Source organism: Ranitomeya imitator, chromosome 4, assembly GCF_032444005.1.
Source record: "Ranitomeya imitator isolate aRanImi1 chromosome 4, aRanImi1.pri, whole genome shotgun sequence".
Classification (NCBI taxonomy): domain Eukaryota; kingdom Metazoa; phylum Chordata; class Amphibia; order Anura; family Dendrobatidae; genus Ranitomeya; species Ranitomeya imitator.
Window position 1 is genome coordinate 452,642,304 of NC_091285.1, and position 18,840 is coordinate 452,661,143.

At 44.0% G+C, this 18,840-nt stretch overlaps 1 protein-coding gene across 2 annotated transcripts in view; it reads left to right on the forward strand.

Annotated features, from left to right (window-relative positions):
• LOC138676453 (long-chain fatty acid transport protein 2-like) overlaps positions 1-18,840 on the forward strand; it is a 180,308-nt gene that overhangs the window by 132,490 nt on the left and 28,978 nt on the right. For both annotated transcript variants that reach the window (XM_069765761.1, XM_069765762.1), the window contains exon 7: positions 15,028-15,118. In XM_069765761.1, the coding sequence (XP_069621862.1) occupies positions 15,028-15,118 (91 nt within the window). The remainder of the gene's footprint in view (positions 1-15,027; positions 15,119-18,840) is intronic.

The window sequence follows — 18,840 nt, forward strand, 5'->3', positions numbered from 1 at the left end:
GGTGCTGTAATAATTATGTGTGTAGGTGATTAAATTATTACCTGTGCCGTACAAGGAAATCCTTAAAACATGACCTGTTTGCAGCCTTTGAAGAATGCAGTTTGAGACCTATGTGTTAGAGCCTCATTGGAAATACGCTTCGGCCTATTTGGATGACATAGTCATCTATAGTACCAACTGGGATACCCACCTGTCCCAGGTACAAGCATTGCTGGACTCTCTCAGAATCACGGGGTTAACAGCAAACCCAAAGAAATTTGTGATAGGGCTCACGGAAGCCAGATTCTTAGGCCCAAGTAAACAAGATCAAGGCGATCTAAAATTGGCCCAAGCCATTGAGTACCAAACAGGTGAGGGCATTCTTCAACATCATTGGGTACTACCGCTAATATTTACCCAATTTTGTGGTGAAATCGACACCCATAACTGACATATTAAAAGGTAAGAAGTCCGGAGGAATCCTCAAGGGGAGGAAGCTTTCTAGTCCTTGAAGTCGGTGTTGTGCATACAGCCAGTTTTCATCAGCCCCAACTTCAAGAAAATCTTCACCATATGAACTGATGCCTCATAGGTAGGTCTAGGAGCTGTGCTATCTCAAGAGGTGATTGGGAATGAACTACTTGAGCAGGAAACTGACCCCGGTGAAGAAAAATTATAGCATAGTGGAGAATGATTGCTTTTGCGATTAAGTGGGCTTTGGAGTCCCTATGCTACTATTTGCTCGGGCATCAGTTTCGGTTGATAACAGACCATTCCCCCCTCGTCTGGATTAGCAATGCAAAAGAGTGGAGTGCTCGGGTCACCAGATGGATCCTGTCCCTACAAAACTTTAGGAACTTTAGGAAGTCACAGGGAAATGCGGATGCCTTGTCATGGGCCCCCTTTACGGTGACAAATGTTCAACCCCACACGTTTGAACAGAGGGGGGGTATGTGAGGCAGTGACTGAGGTCATACGTGAGGGTCGATATATATCCCCCAGGATGTGGACGGAGTCCTATTAGACCTGCTGGAGTGCCTTGTATTCACAGCAGGACGCATGTGAGTCACAAGGCAAATTAAAAGTAAATGTGGACCTGGTAAAGCTATTTGACTAAGGCATTATTCAGGAAAACCCATCATGGGCTTTTATTTTGGAAATGGACTACAGAAAAGTAGTGGGGTTGTTCCTTTCCTTCCGGACAGGTTTTACATGTGGCCTACAGTCACAGGTTGATTGTTAGAAACCCTGCAGTATAGGGTTTGGGTGTGTCAGGTTCAGTATCAGTGTCAGTATGGTGTTTGGAAGAGTACAGAGCCGAAGGCTCTGCAGAGCTCCATCTGTGTAAGGTAACACAAAGTCAAGCAGAGCTAACTCCTGGCACCTAGCAGCATAATCCGCTGGTGCAGTTGTCCTCAGCAACCGGATGCATTTATGGACTGTGTTGTTTCCCGGCTGCGATCCGGAGGATACCGTTGTGTTTTGTTTGTAAGTTTGGACATTACCACTACATTTTACTTTCCTGCATAGTGTGGACACCACTGCACAACAATACATACACACATATACTGTACACACAGATACACACAGATAGATACACACATACAGTCACACAAATAGATACACATACTGTATATACATATATTGTAAATACACACACATATACAGTACAAACATACTGCAATGCAGCAGGGTTGGTACAGTGTGACAGACAGGCATTGACCCAGGAAAGTTCAAACAAAAGTCTCTTTTAATAGTCAGTGTACTCACAAAACAGAAAGTAACTAGAATCCTCTGGATTGCAGCCGGGAAACAAGATAGTCCAGGACCAGTTACTGTGGGCGACTGCACCACCGTGTATGCTGAGAGGTGCCAGGCCTTTTGGCTCCACTTGGCTCTGTGTTGTCTCACACAGGTGGAGCTTTGCAGAGCCTCCTACTCTGCACGCATGCAAAACCAAAACTGACACACCCAAACCTCTACTGCAGGGTTTTTACAAGGAACCCGTGGCTGTAGGCCACATGAAAAACCCAGCAGGGGAGGAAACTGACTTCTACACTACCTTCCTGTGGTCCATTTGAAAAATAAAAGGCCATGTCAGGTTTTCCTAAATCTGCCTTGGACAAATAGCTTGCCCAAGACCAACACTCACTTTTATTCTGCATTGCAATCACAGCTATGCCTGTGACTGCAATGCACTCCTGCGGCCCTCGCATATGACCCTAGTCACTGCCTCACATATCCCCCTCTGTTCAAACTTATGGGGTTGAACATTTGCCACCATACAGGGGGCCCTTGACAGGGCATCAGCATTTTCCTGTGACCTCCCTGCCCGATGATATATGGTAAAATTTAAATTTTGCAAAGACAGGAATCATCGGTGACTGGAGCGTTCCTCTCCTTGGTATTCCTCATCCAGACCAAGGGCAAATGATCTGTCACCAATCGAAATGGTTGACTGAGCAAATAATAGCGTTGGGACTCCAAGGCGCACTTAAAGGGAACCCATCACCTGAATTTGGCAGGAGCGGTTTTCGGTTATATGGGCGCAGTTTTCAGGTGTTTGATTCACCCTTTCCTTATCCGCTGGCTGCATGCTGGCCGCAATATTGGATTGATGTTCATTCTCTGTCCTCCGTAGTACACGCCTGCGCAAGGCCTTTCAGCGAGAACTCACTCATCTATTGGATGAAGGAGTAGAGAATAATGTGATTACCAACAAAATGCGAGAGGCGTTGCTGCCAGAATTCCCTGTAGTTCCCACCTTTTATGTGCTCCTCAAGGTTCACAAAGACCCCCGATGCCCACCGGGTAGACCCATTGTCTCGGGCATCGGGGGTCTTTGGGAACCAGCATGCAGATTTATTGACCTTTATCTGCCGAAATGTGTGGAGACACTACTGTCTTTTGTGAGGGACACCACAGATGTCCTTAAAAGACTTGACGGCCTTACCCTCGATGATGATATATGGTTTTGACTTGTGACGTGGAGTCCCTATACAAGTCGATTGACCACTGCCACGGGATGCAAGCTGTTCAATTTTTTCTTCATATGACTAATCTTGATTTAGGACTTATCCAATTTATTTTGGACTTGCTGAATTTCATATTCACTCATACTTTTTTTGTGTTCAAGTACCGCCCCTTCCTGCAGTTCTAGGGAACAGCAATGGGGGCGCCTTGTGCGCCCTCATATGCTAATCTGTTCCTGGGGCTGTGGGAGAGGGATATGGTCCTAGACACACCTGGTCACAGCTCTGTCGTCTCGTGGCTACATTACATCGATGATATATTTTTCATTTGGCAGGGCTCCACGTCACAACTCGACCTATTTCTTGGTCACCTTAATGACAATCTACTTAATATTAAACTGACCTGGTAATATAGCCAAAGTTCAATTGACTTTTTAGATCTTCAAATTTCACTGTTCCAGGGGCCCCCCAGCCAGTGATGTGTTGCTAATTAGCAGCACATCCAGCTGCTATGGGGCCCCTGAGTAAAGGTGATAATGATGGTGGTGGTAGAGGCGATGATGATGGTGGTGGAGGCAATGATGATAGGGGTGGATGCAATGTTGGTGGTGGTGGTGTGGGAGGCAATGATGATGGTGGTGGGGAAGGCAATGATGGTGGTGGTGGAGGCAATGATGATGGTGGTGGTGGGGGAGGACATAATGATGGTGGGGGAGGCAAGGATGGTGGTGGTGGAGGCAGTGTTGATGGTGGTGAAGGCAATGATGATGATGGGGGTGGAGGTGATGGTGATGGGGGAGGCAATGATGGTGGTGGGGGAGGCAATCATGATGGTGGTAGAGGCAATGATGATGGTGGTGGGGGAGGCGATGATGATGGTGGTGGGGAAGCGATGATGATGGTGGTGGGGAGGCAATGATGATGGTGGTGGTGGGGGAGGTAATGATGAGGTGGTGGGGGAGAAGGCAATGATGGTGGTGGGGAAGGCAATGATGGTGGAGGCGGAGACAATGATGAGGTGGTGGGGGAGAAGGCAATGATGGCTGTGGTGTAAAGGACAAAGATGCTGGGGGAGGGGGCGATGATGGAGGTGGTGGGTGAAAAGGCAATAATGCATTTGGCGATGAGTACAATGATGGAGGTGGAGGGGGAGAACAATGATGGTGATGGAAGGGGGCTGCATTATACCCTTTCAGGGGGGCTGAATTATACCCTATGAGGGGCCTACATTATAATTCTGTTGGGGGCTGCATCATACTATATGAGGGGAGCTTCATTATGCCCTGTGAGGGGGCTACAGTATATTCTATGGGGAACTGCCTTATGAGGGAGTTGCATTATACTCTGAGGCGGCTACAATATATTTGGTGGAGGGGCTGTATTATATTATATGTGGGGGGCTGCATTATTCTCTGAGGGGGCTACATCATACTATATGAGGGGAGCTGCATTATGCCCTATGAGGGCGTTACAGTATTTTTTATGGGGAGCTGCCTTATGAGGTGTCTACATTATATTCTGTGGAGGGGCTGCATTATACTATATGAGGGGGCTGCATTATGCCATATGAGGGTGTTACATTATATTCTATGGGGGGGCTGCATTATACCTTATGAGGGGGTTGCATTATACTTTGTGGGGTGCTGTGTTATACCCTATGAGGGGGGCTGCGTTATATTCCATGAGGGAGTCTATGTTATATTCTATGAGGGGGGCTACTTTATATTCTATGAGGGGGCTAGCCCAACCCCTGCTGCATAATTAAGATGTGTACTACCTTATATTATGCCCTGATATTAGTGTGTTTTACCACACATTTAATGGTCTTGAATTTATTTCTATGTAGCTACATAGTGGGCCCCCAGAATGATTTTCTCTGGTGGGCCCAAAGTGCTCAATGTTGCTTGGAAACCACCTTCTTGAGCATGGACTTAAGGGTTTTGTTAAAGCGCTCAACTAGCCCGTCGGTCTGAGGGTGGTACACCGATGTGCACAACTGCTTTATCTTGAGGAGTCTGCACAGTTCACTCGTCACCTTGGACATAAAAGGAGTCCCCTGATCAATGATGATCTCCTTCGGTAGCCCAAGGTGACAGAACATGGCAAACAACTCCCGGGCAATAAATTTAGCCAAGGTATGCCGAAGCGGAATGGCCTCCGGGTACCGGGTGGCGTAGTCTATGACTACTAATATATGTTGGTCGCCCCAGGTGAATTTTATTATTGGCCCTACCAGGTCCATTGCTATCCGCTTAAATGGTACCTTTATGATGGCAGAAGAACCAATGGACTCCAGTAGTTTGCATTGGTGAGGTTACTTGACACTCCAGATACGTGTCACAGTACCTCTGGACCTCTGCATAGACTCCTGGCCAAAAGAAACGCTGCAGTATGCGTTTCTGTGTCTTTTTGGCACCCAAGTTCACTCCCAGCATGTGGGTGTGAGCCATGTCGAACACCACCCGACAGTAGGATTGGGGCACCACCAATTGTTCTACCACCTCAACCAAGATTTTATCCACCCTGTATAATAAATCCTGGTGGTTAGCCATGTGGAGAAAAAATGTTTCTGACCCCGGGTGTTGAGCCACCCCACTTATTTCCACCACCCTTTCTCAGGCCCATGTCGGGGTGGGATCCTGGAGCTGTGCTGTCCTGAACTTACCAGGGAACACTTCCAGCTGGAGGATTGGTGGAGTCTCCTCGACCTCTCCTGGCAATACCTCTAGGGGAAACCTATCGGGATTACACTCTGTCCCTATGTTGGTGACCCCTACAGCAGGTATCCCCAACTCGGCATCACCGGGATCTGCGCCCGAAATACCATTTACCTTGGTAGGATTAACCCTGGTCTCACACAGGGACCAGAACAGAGGCAAGTCTCTTCCCAACACAGTCCCATATGGATGAGTCTTTATCACTCCCACCACATGTTTTATTTCTCCACACGGGTGGAAAATGTAACCACCGCTGATGAGTACTCTCGGAGTTCCCCATGTATGCACACCACTCCGACTTTCTGCCCATTGTGTTTGTCCCTGGCAATTAGTGACCCATAGACTAGAGTCGCTAAGCTCCCTGATTCCAGGAGAGCCTGTGGTACCCATTGATCAGTACCTGGCACAGTTGGGGTTCAACGCCGGTAGTGGCTGTAGCCACGGTGCATACTGGCTGGGCGTACATCGATGTACGACGAATATATACCCACAGTCCATGGGTTCAGCTGTCAGGGGGCAGTTGGCAGCCATATGTCCGGGCCCTTGGCACCACCAACACTTGATAGCTGTGGCACGATTAGACTTTGGAGTCGATTTAGTTGAAATGAGTCTGGCAGGTTTTCCTAAATCTGCCTTGGACAAATAGCTTGCCCAAGACCAATACTCCCTTTTATTCTGCATTGTAATCACAGCAATGCCTGTGACTGCAATGCACTCCCGCGGCCTCAATACTCTTCTGTGTGCATCCTGTGGACACATAGCGACCCTCGCATATGACCCCGGTCACTGCCTCACAATACACACACATATATTGTACACACAGATAGATACACACACATACATTCACGCTCATAGATACACACATATACATAAACTGTACATACAGTACATACACACATATGTACATATAGAAACATACACATACTAATCTATGACATCAGGTGTTATGTTCAGATGAGCTGTGGAGGAGGTCAGCCTCATAGCTCAAAGATCAGCTTGAGACGACTGCAGGGCACACTGTGGGGGAAGAGGACACAGAGCCGAGAGGATTTCAGCTCCCTGCTGCTGCCATGCTCTCCCATGCAGTGAGCTCTCCTCCCCCGACCTCCTCTCTGTTAGATGTCCCATGCTGTGAGCCTCCTCCCCGACCTCTTCTCTGAGATGCTGCAGCCTACTGGGAATGGAAGAGTGGAGGGAGCAGAAGACCCCCTGTAAGTCCTGATCTTCCTCCACTGTGTGCCGGGGCCCCTGTCTACAGGTGAGTACTCACCATTGGGATGCGCCATGCAGGAGGACAGAGATGGCAGCCAGTGAGTACTCGCATCAGTCTGGTGGGAAAAGCGTTCATTGGTCAGCGTCTCTCCCTGCATGTCATGCCCCCTTTTTGAACTCCTGCACTCTACGTGCTGCTCACTCCCCGGCTTTGCGTATTCACATGATTACCGGAGTGAGTGAGAGGAGCTCCGTGCTGCATGACATCAGTCCCCGCTCACTTCTGCCAGTAATATTTATTCAGTGGCCCCATAGTAGCTGCATACTCTGCCGCTATGGGCAGTACGTCCCTGCCCGCAGGGCCCCCCCTCTACCTCTGGCCCTGGTGCAATTTCACTGGCTGTATGTCCTCCACTGTCACACATATTCCTTTAGTATTCACCAACACAGAACAAACATGTTTTGACAATTGAGTGGTGAAATCCAGGCATAAGGAGCCTAAAAGGTGCGTAGAACAGCTGAACTCCAGAATGTAACTAGATGTAAAGGTGTGACAAACACAATTCACTGATCCTGTTATTTCCTAAGTTTGGTGAATAATAACACTAAGGCCGGGGTTAAATGGCTGCATGTTCTCTCGTGTGAGAGAATCAGATCAATTATGTTAATGACATTCGGCTCAAACTCTGCTCCGAGTTTGAGCAGGTCACATTGGTGTGATCCAATTCTCTCCAATGATAAAATCAGAGCACAGGTGTGGAGAAGACAGAGAACTTAATTTCTCCATCTTCTTCATGGTCTGAGGCTGCGGATGTCGAACTACACTCAGATGACATCACACGCACCCATAGACTTGATGTTTTGTGCGCACCCATAGACTTGAATGGGCGAGTGTGATCCGAATTGCTGAGCAACTAGCAGCATGAGAAAAAAATAGCAGATTTGAACTTCTATTAGTATAACATTGAGCCAAGTGCTATCGGATAAAACATCGGATAGCACTGGTCTGAGTTATACATTCATATGAGGCTGGTTTCACATTTGCGTTTTTGGCGCTGCGTTTTAGCGCAAAAAAAGCATGCATTTTTTTTTATACTGAACATTAAAAACGCATACGTTTTGCTGCGTTTTGAAGACGCATGCGTCGTTTCTATGCTTGCGTTTTGTTGCAGAAATGCAACATGTAGTAATTTCTAGCGGCTTTTTTTGCCGCAAAAAAACGTATTGCTGTCTATGTAAACGCATGCGTTTTTAAGCACATGCGTTTGCATGCGTTTTTAAACGCATGCGTTTCAATAGAAAAACACAAGAATACACACTGATAAGCCACCCCCCAACCCTAACCCTAACCCTAAAGGGATCCTAACCCTAACCCTAACTCTAACCCTAACCATAGGGATCCTAACCCTAACCATAACCCTAACCCTAATCCTAAGGGATCCTAACCCTAACCCTAAGGGTTAGGTTTAGGGTTAGGATCCCTAGGGTTAGGGTTAGGGTTAGGATCCCTAGGGTTAGGGTTAGGATCCCTAGGGTTAGGGTTAGGGTGAGGATCCCTAGGGTTAGGGTTAGGGTTAGGATCCCTAGGGTTAGGGTTAGGGTTAGGATTAGGATCTCTAGGGTTAGGGTTAGGATCCCTAGGGTTAGGGTTAGGATCCCTAGGGTTAGGGTTAGGGTTAGGGTTAGGATCCCTAGGGTTACTAGGGATCCTAACCCTAACTCTAACCCTAACCCTAGCTATTTCTGTTTATAGTGGGTTTTCTAGTTGATTTTGATGATTGGCAGCTGTCACACACTTCTCATCATGCGTTTCAAAAACGCAAACGCAGGAAAAAAATGCATGTAAACGCGTCAAAAAACCGCGTTTGTTTTAACACATGAAAAAACGCATGCGTCTAAAAAACGCAGCGTTTGCTCGCGTTTACAAAGCTTGATGTCAGCTTTGTGTTGGCAGCTTACCTCAAGCCCACTGGTTAGTAATGGAGTGGGGTTTATAAGACTCCCCATTACTTTATTAATTATAGGGGTAACCCAATGTCATTTTATGGGGGGTCCTCCATTTCAAAAACCAGTAAGTAGGACATGGAAAGCTCCATGTTTATTACCCCCTTCTCAGGCTATAAAAATCATCCTCCAACTGTCAGCTTTCACTCTGCCTGTTAACAAAATATAGGGGGGCTCACATCTTTTTTTTGGGCTTGATGTCAGAGGACGTAAAACAGCTGACATCAAACCCAACCTTATTACGCCACTTGCCACTGCGCTAGGGCAAGTGTGAAGAGCGAGGCTAAGCTCCAGATTTGGTGCCTGTTATGGATACTCCATTTCTGGGGTGGATGAGGGCTGATTTTCTTAGTCTGGGAGGATGCCAATATTCATGGCCTTTTCTTAGCCTATTAATATAAGTCTGCAGCTGTCTGCTTAGACTTTGCTGTTTATTAATCACAAAGGGAACCCCACTTCATTTTTAATAACTGCCCCACTTGAAATGCCCCATTTTAATTACTGAAGGCTAAGTAGACAGTTATGAGCGAATATTATTAGCCTTTGAAGCCCCATGTTTATTACCCTCTTACCAGGTTATAAAAATCAGCCCCGAACTGTCCACTTTCCCTCTACCGGTTTGAAAAATTTCAGGGGACCCCACTCCATTTTTTCTTTAATTTATTGATTTTTACTTAACCCCCTTACCCCCAAGGGTGGTTTGCACGTTAATGACCAGGCCAATTTTTACAATTCTGACCACTGTCCCTTTATGAGGTTATAACTCTGAAACGCTTCAACAGATCCCAGTAATTCTGACAGTGTTTTCTCGTGACATATTGTACTTCATGATAGTGGTAAAATTTCTTTGATATTACCTGCGTTTATTTGTGAAAAAAATGGAAATTTGGTGAAAATTTTGAAAATTTCGCAATTTTCCAACTTTGAATTTTTATGCAATTAAATCACAGAGATATGTCACACAAAATACTTAATAAGTAACATTTCACACATGTCTACTTTACATCAGCACAATTTTGGAACCAAAATTTTTTTTGTTATGGAGTTATAAGGGTTAAAAATTGACCAGCAATTTCCCATTTGTACAACACCATTTTTTTTAGGGACCACATCTCATTTGAAGTCATTTTGAGGGGTCTATATGATAGAAAATACCCAAGTGTGACACCATTCTAAAAACTGCACCCCTCAAGGTGCTAAAAACCACATTCAAGAAGTTTATTAACCCTTCAGGTGTTTCACAGGAAGTTTTGGAATGTTTAAAAAAAAAAAAATGAACATTTAACTTTTTTTCACCAAAAATTTATTTCAGCTCCAATTTGTTTTATTTTACCAAGGGTAACAGGGAAAAATGGACCCTAAAAGTTGTTGTACAATTTGTTCTGAGTACGCCGATACCCCATATGTGGGGGTAAACCACTGTTTGGGCGCATGACAGAGCTCGGAAGCGAAGGAGCGCCATTTGACTTTTCAATGCAAAATTGACAGGAATTGAGATGGGACGCCATGTTGTGTTTGGAGAGCCACTAATGTGCCTAACCATTGAAACCCCCACAATTGACACCATTTTGGAAAGTAGACCCCCTAAGGAACTTATCTAGATGTGTGGTGAGCACTTTGACACACCAAGGGCTTCACAGAAGTTTATAGTGCAGAGCCGTAAAAATAAAACAAAATTTTTTTCCCACAAAAATTATTTTTTAGCCCCCAGTTTTGTATTTTCCCGAGGGTAACAGGAGAAATTGGACCCCAAAAATTGTTGTCCAATTTGTCCTGAGTACGCTGATACCCCATATGTTGAGGGGAACCACCGTTTGGGCGCATGGGAGGGCTCGGAAGAGAAGGAGTGCCATTTGGAATGCAGACTTAGATGGAATGGTCTGCAGGCGTCACATTGCGATTGCAGAGCCTCTAATGTACCTAAACAGTAGAAACCCCCCAAAATGACCCCATATTGGAAACTAGACCCCCAAAAGAACTTATCTAGATGTGTTGTGAGAACTTTGAACCTCCAAGTGTTTCACTACAGTTTATAACGCAGAGCCGTGAAAATAAACAAAAAAAATTTTCCCCCCAAAATTAATTTTTAGCCTGCAGTTTTGTATTTTCCCAAGGGTAACAGGAGAAATTGGACCCGAAAAGTTGTTGTCCAATTTGTCCTGAGTATGCTGATACCCATTATGTGGGGGAGAACCACCGTTTGGGCGCATGAAAGGGCTCGGAAGGGAAGGAGCGCCATTTGGAATGCAGACTTAGATGGAATGGTCTGCAGTTGTCACATTGCATTTGCAGAGCCCCTAATGTACCTAAACAGTAGAAACCCCCCACAAGTGACCCCATATTGGAAACTAGACCCCCAAGGAACTTATCTAGATGTGTTGTGAGAACTTTGAACCCCCAAGTGTTTCACTACAGTTTATAACGCAGAGCCGTGAAAATAAAAAATAAAAAATTTTCCCCAAAAAATTAATTTTTAGCCCGCAGTTTTGTATTTTTCCAAGGGTAACAGGAGAAATTGGACCCCAAACGTTGTCCAATTTGTGCTGAGTACGCTGATACCCATTATGTGGGGGGAACCACCGTTTTTGCACATGGGAGGGCTCGGAAGTGAAGGAGCGCCATTTGGAATGCAGACTTAGATAGAATGGTCTGCAGGCATCACATTGCGTTTGCAGAGTCACTATTGTACCTAAACAGTACAAACCCCCCAAAAGTGACCCCATATTGGAAACTAGACCCCCCAAGGAACTTTTCTAGATGTGTTGTGAGAACTTTAAGCCCCCAATTGTTTCACTACAGTTTATAATGCAGAGCTATGAAAATAAAAAATCTTTTTTTTTCCTACAAAATTATTTTTTAGCCCCCAGTTTTGTATTTTCCCAAGGGTAACAGGAGAAATTGGACCCCAAAAGTTGTTATCCAATTTGTCCTGAGTACGCTGATACCCCATATGTTGGGGTAAACCCCTGGTTGGGCACACGGGAGAGCTCTGAAGGGAAGGAGCACTGTTTTACTTTTTCAACACAGAATTGGCTGGATTGAGATCGGACGCAGTGTCGCGTTTGGAGAGCCCCGATGTGCCTAAACAGTGGAAACCCCCCAATTATAACTGAAACCCTAATCCAAACACACCCCTAACCATAATCCCGACGGTAACCCAAACCACACCTCTAACCCAGACACACCCCTAACCCTAATCCCAACTCTATTCCCAACCGTAAATGTAATCCAAATCCTAACCCTAACTTTAGCCCCAACCCTAACCCTAACTTTAGCCCCAATCCTAACTGTAGCCTTAACCCTAGCCCAAACCCTAACCCTAGCCCTAACCCTAGCCCTAACCCTAGCCCTAACCCTAACCCTAGCCCTAACCCTAACCCTAACCCTAGCCCTAGCCCTAACCCTAACCCTAACCCTAGCCCTAACCCTAGCCCTAACCCTAGCCCTAACACTAGCCCTAACCCTAACCCTAATGGGAAAATGGAAATAAATACATTTAATTTTTTAATTTTTCCCTAACTAAGGGGGTGATGAAGGGGGGTTTGATTTACTTTTATAGCGGGTTTTTTAGCGGATTTTTATGATTGGCAGCCGTCACACATTGAAAGACGCTTTTTATTGCAAGATATATTTTTGGCGTTACCACATTTTGAGAGCTATAATTTTTCCATATTTGAGTCCACAGAGTCATGTGAGGTCTTGTTTTTTGCGGGACGAGTTGATGTTTTTATTGGTAACATTTTCGGGCCATGACATTTTTTGATTGCTTTTTATTCTGATTTTTGTGAGGCAGAATGACCAAAAAACAGCTATTCATGAATTTCTTTTGGGGGAGGCGTTTATCCCGTTCCGCGTTTGGTAAAATTGATAAAGCAGTTTTATTCTTCGGGTCAGTACGATTACAGCGATACCTCATTATTATAATTTTTTTATGTTTTGGCGCTTTTATACGATAAAAACTATTTTATAGAAAAAATAATTATTTTGCATCGCTTTATTCTGAGGACTATAACTTTTTTATTTTTTTGCTGATGCTGTATGGCAGCTCGTTTTTTGCGGGACAAGATGACGTTTTCAGCGGTACCATGGTTATTTATATCTGTCTTTTTGATCGTGTGTTATTCCACTTTTTGTTCGGCGGTATGATAATGAAGCGTTGTTTTTTGCCTCCTTTTTTCTTACGGTGTTTACTGAAGGGGTTAACTAGTGGGACAGTTTTTAGGTTCGGTCGTAACGGACGCTGTGATACTAAATATGTGTACTTTTATTGTTTGTTTTTTTATTTAGATAAAGAAATGTATTTATGGGAACAATATATATATTTTTTTCTTTATTTAGGAATTTTTTTTTTTTTTTTACACATGTGGAAATTTTTTTTTTACTTTTTTACTTTGTCCCAGGGGGGGACATCACAGATCGCTGATCTGGCAGTTTGCACAGCACTCTGTCAGATCAGCGATCTGACTTACAGCGCTGCAGGCTTACCAAGCGCCTGCTCTGAATAGGCACTTGGTAAGCCACCTCCCTCCTTGCAGGACCCTTATGCCGCGGCCATTTTGGATCCGGGCCTGCAGTGAGGAAGGAAGGTAAGAGACCCTCGCAGCAACGCGATCACATTGCGTTGCTGCGGGGGTCTCAAGGAAGCCCGCAGGGAGCCCCTCCCTGCACGATGCTTCCTATACCGCCGGCACACCGCGATCATGTTTGATCGCGGTGTTCCGGGGGCGATAGGCAGCTGACACCCGGCCGCGATCGGCCGCGCTCCCCCGTGAGCGCGGCCGATCGCGCTGGACGTACTATTCCATCCTTGGGAATTAAGGCCCACCCCACATGGATGGAATAGTATGTCCAATGACAGAAAGGGGTTAAATTAAATACATATACAGTAACCTCCACACGCACTGCAATAATTATATAGGTCACTCACGCATTTCTATCTATCTATATATGTATTGAAGAATATTTACTTTGAAAGCTATCTTTAAATTACAAAGAGAATTACTCTATATACAACCCCTAGCAAAAATTATGGAATCACCAGCCTTGGAGGATGTTCATTCAGCTGTTTAATTTTGTAGAAAAAAAGCAGATCACAGACATGGCACAAAACTGAAGTCATTTCAAATGGCAACTTTCTGGCTTTAAGAAACACTAAAAAGTCCATGTCATGACCTGCAAATAGTCTGGATCTCAGTCCAATTGAAAATCTTTTTTGGAAGTGGAAGAAAATGGTCCGTGACAAGGCTCCAACCTGCAAAGCTGATCTGGCAATAGCAATCAGAGAAAGTTGGAGCCAGATTGATGAAGAGTACTGTTTGACACTCATTAAGTTCATGCCTCAGAGACTGCAAGCTGTTATAAAAGCCAGAGGTGGTGCAAAAAAATACTAGTGATGTGGAGTGCTTTTTTGTTTGTTTTTCATGATTCCATAATTTTTTCCTCAGAATTGAGTGATTCCATAATTTTTCCGCTATGCTTGGTTAAAAAAGTAACCATTATTGACTATTACATTTTTTGCTCTTGATTTCTTTTAGTGTTTCTTAAAGCCAGAAAGTTGCCATTTGAAATGACCAGTTTTGTGCCATGTCTGTGATCTGCTTTTTTTCTACAAAACTAAACAACTGAATGAACATCCTCTAAGGCCGGTGATTCCATAATTTTTGCCAGGGGTTGTATAAGCTAATGCTAAAATCGCATTGCATACGGATCGCAGACACATGTCACTCGGATGTCATGCGGATGCTAGGTGAGAAAAATCACATTGTATTTTCATAAAAATCGCATCTGACTTTTCGGGAGCAACATCAGATTAATTTTATTCATGCTGATGGGTATGAGCCCTAAAGCTCATATAACTATGAGTCTATTCCTCAAACTTGGTGGCTAAAAAGGAGTTTAAGAAGGCCCACCACCATCCACAACTACCACTTACAAGTGGCCCTATGAAGAAGGTGGCAGCATTGATAGAGGGAGACACAGATTTTGATTTTGGTTGGGGTTAACATCTTAACCTAGGAATAATAAGTAAAAAAAAATCCAAATTATTAAGAGTAATATTATAGAGTTTATCAATATAAATTTTAATAAAGCTTTACAAATAAGCATGGTAAAGTCTGATAATTTACCTATTTTGTTTCTTTTAGCTTATTGAGCCTTTTGAAGTTGTTAAATTTGATGTGGAAAAAAATGAAGTAATTCGAGATTCTGCAGGACGCTGTATTAGAGTACCAAGAGGTATGGACAACTGTCTACTTAAAAGCGCAAATGGAGCAAATGTGCATTTTTTTACACAATTCAAATCCTGCACCATGATTTCACATTGTGAACATAGCCTAAGGGTTATCAATGCAAAATTGAACTAAATCACAAGGGTCCACCAGTCTAGCTTGAGATATTAATGCTATTTGACTAATTAATAAGATCAATAGACCTTTTCACCCACCTGGGTTACACATCCCTCTAAAAGCTTGTGACATATTATAAGATTCCATAAATGTCTGTGGCAGACAGAGGGCTTCTCAGTTCTTTTAATTGAAGAACTGAATTCAATTTCTGGACCCAGAACCATAATCCATTCCCTCCTTTTAACAAGCTGTTCTGTTGCAGCAGTAACCTGTTTTGCAGACAACAAGCCATCATAATTGTATCTCCACTAAAAATAAAAATTGATGTGCACAGATAGCACTTTTTATAACATGCCAAATATAGGTTAAATATTTAATGTGTTTAAAACAAAATTTGTCTTGCCACTCTCTGAAGACATTTCTGGATTCTTTTGTGTCTGCCTACCTGCCACACTTCACATTTAATCATTTAAGTGCAACTCAGAGAATTTCTGTATTAACCCCTTAAGCCCCGAGGGTGGTTTGCACGTTAATGACCGGGCCAATTTTTACAATTCTGACCACTGTCCCTTTATGAGGTTATAACTCTGGAACGCTTCAACGGATCTTGGCGATTCTGACATTGTTTTCTCGTGACATATTGTACTTCATTTTAGTGGTAACATTTATTCGATATAACTTGCGTTTATTTGTGAAAAAAATGTAAATTTGGCGAAAATTTAGAAAATTTCGCAATTTTCCAACTTTAAATTTTTATGCCCTTAAATCACAGAGATATGTCACGCAAAATACTTAATAAGTAACCTTTCCCACATGTCTACTTTACATCAGCACAATTTTGGAACCAAAATTTTTTTTTGTTAGGGAGTTATAAGGGTTAAAAGTTGACCAGCAATTTCTCATTTTTACAACACCATTTTTTTTTAGGGACCACATCTCATTTGATGTCATTTTGAGGGGTCTATATGATAGAAAATACCCAAGTATGACACCATTCTAAAAACTGCACCCCTCAAGGTGCTCAAAACCACATTCAAGAAGTTTATTAACCCTTCAGGGGTTTCACAGGAATTTTTGGAATGTTTAAATAAAAATGAATATTTAACTTTTTTTCACACAAAATTTATTTCAGCTCCAATTTGTTTTATTTTACCATTGTGTGTATTGTGAGCACGTTGTGCATTTGGAAACCCAGATTCTGACTCTAAATGTGCAGCTGGCAACACTGAGATCCATAGACAATATGGAGAGGAGTCTTCTGCTCACGGAGCAGACGCTCAATGGGACAGATGAGGGGGGGGATGGTGGGATGGAGCTGCAGGACAATGAAGTAGCTAGCTGGGTGACAGTTAGGAAGCGGGGTAGAGGGAAGAGTGCCAGGGAGGCTAGTCCTGATCTGGAACACCCCAATAAGTTTGCTAAGTTGGCAGATGAGGGGGGTGCCAGTACAGGGGTAGCACTGCTGCAGCCAGGGATGTCCTCTGAAAGCCGGAGGAGTGACTGCTCCAGTAAGGAGGGAAATAGGAGAGCAGGACAGGCCAGACAGGTGCTGGTAGTGGGCGATTCAATTATTAGGGGAACAGATAGGGCAATCTGTCACAAAGACAGGGATCGTCGAACGGTGTGCTGCCTACCTGGCGCTCGAGTCCGACACATCGCTGATCGGGTGGACAGATTATTGGGAGGGGCTGGTGAGGACCCAGCGGTCATGGTGCACATTGGCACTAATGACAAAGTTAGAGGTAGGTGGAAGGTCCTTAAAGATGATTTCAGGGAATTAGGCTGCAAGCTGAAAGCAAGGACCTCCAACGTGGTATTTTCCGAAATACTGCCGGTACCACGTGCCACGCCAGAGAGGCAACGGGAGATTAGGGAGGTTAATAAGTGGCTCAAGAATTGGTGTAGGAAAGAGGGGTTTGGGTTCCTGCAGAACTGGGCCGACTTCTCAGTTGGCTACAGGCTCTACGCTAGGGACGGGCTGCACCTCAATGGGGAGGGTGCAGCTGTGCTGGGGGAGAGAATGGCTAGAAGGTTGGAGGAGTGTTTAAACTAGGAATTGGGGGGGAGGGTATTCATTTTATAGGAGGGGAAGATAGTGCAGACAGAGACCTGGGCACAAATAAGGAAGTTGGGGGTGGCGGTGGCATGGGGGGTGGGGTCAGAACAGTTAATAATTTAAGAAATAGAAGTACAGAGAGGAACATAAAGTGCATGTATACTAATGCCAGAAGCCTCGCCAACAAAATGGACGAATTAGAACTAATGTTGTTGGAGCATAATTATGACATGTGGGGATATCTGAAACGTGGCTGGATGAGAGCCATGACTGGGCTGTTAACTTGCAGGGCTATAGCCTGTTCAGAAATGACCGTACAGATAAGCGAGGGGGAGGGGTGTGTCTATATGTAAAATCATCCTTAAAACCCATCCTGCGCGATAATATAGGTGAATTTAATGAAAATGTAGAATCCCTGTGGGTGGAGATAAGGGGAGGGGGAAAAAATAATAAATTACTGATAGGGGTTTGTTATAAATCTCCAAAAGTAATGGAAGCAATGGAGAATATCCTCGTAAAGCAAATAGATGAAGCTGTGACTCAAGGAGAAGTCATTATTATGGGGGACTTCAACTACCCTGAAATAGATTGGGGAACAGAAACCTGCAGTTCCAGCAAAGGTAATCGGTTTTTGACAATTATGAGAGACAATTACCTTTCACAACTGGTTCAGGACCCAACAAGAAGGGGGGCACTGCTAGACCTAATTTTAACCAACAGGCCAGACCGCATATCAAATATAAGGGTTGGGGGTCACTTGGGAAATAGCGATCACAAAATAATAAGTTTTCATGTATCCTTTAAAAAGATGTGTAGTAGAGGGGTTACAAGGACACTAAACTTCAGGAGGGCAAATTTCCAACGGATGAGAGAGGATCTTGGTGCAATTAACTGGGACGATATCCTGAGACACAAAAATACACAAAGAAAATGGGAGACGTTTATTAGCATCCTGGATAGGACCTGTGCACAGTATATACCGTATGGGAATAAACATACTAGAAATAGGAGGAAACCAATATGACTAAATAGAGCTGTAAGGGGCGCAATAAGTGACAAAAAGAAAGCATTTAGAGAATTAAAGGAAGTAGGTAGTGAGGAGGCATTAAATAAATACAGAAAATTAAATAAATTCTGTAAAAAGCAAATCAAGGCAGCAAAGATTGAGGCAGAGAGACTCATTGCCAGAGAGAGTAAAAATAATCCTAAAATATTCTTTAACTACATAAATAGTAAGAAACTAAAAAATGATAGTGTTGGCCCCCTTAAAAATAGTCTGGGTGAGATGGTGGATGAGGATGAGGATGAGGAAAAAGCCAATATGCTAAATGACTTTTTTTCATCAGTATTTACACAAGAAAATCCCATGGCAGACAAAATGTCTAGTGATAAAAATTCCCAATTAAATGTCACCTGCTTAACCCAGCAGGAAGTGCGGCGGCGTCTAAAAATCACTAAAATTGACAAATCTCCGGGCCCGGATGGGATACACCCTCGAGTACTGCAGGAATTAAGTACAGTCATTGATAGACCATTATTTTTAATCTTTAAAGACT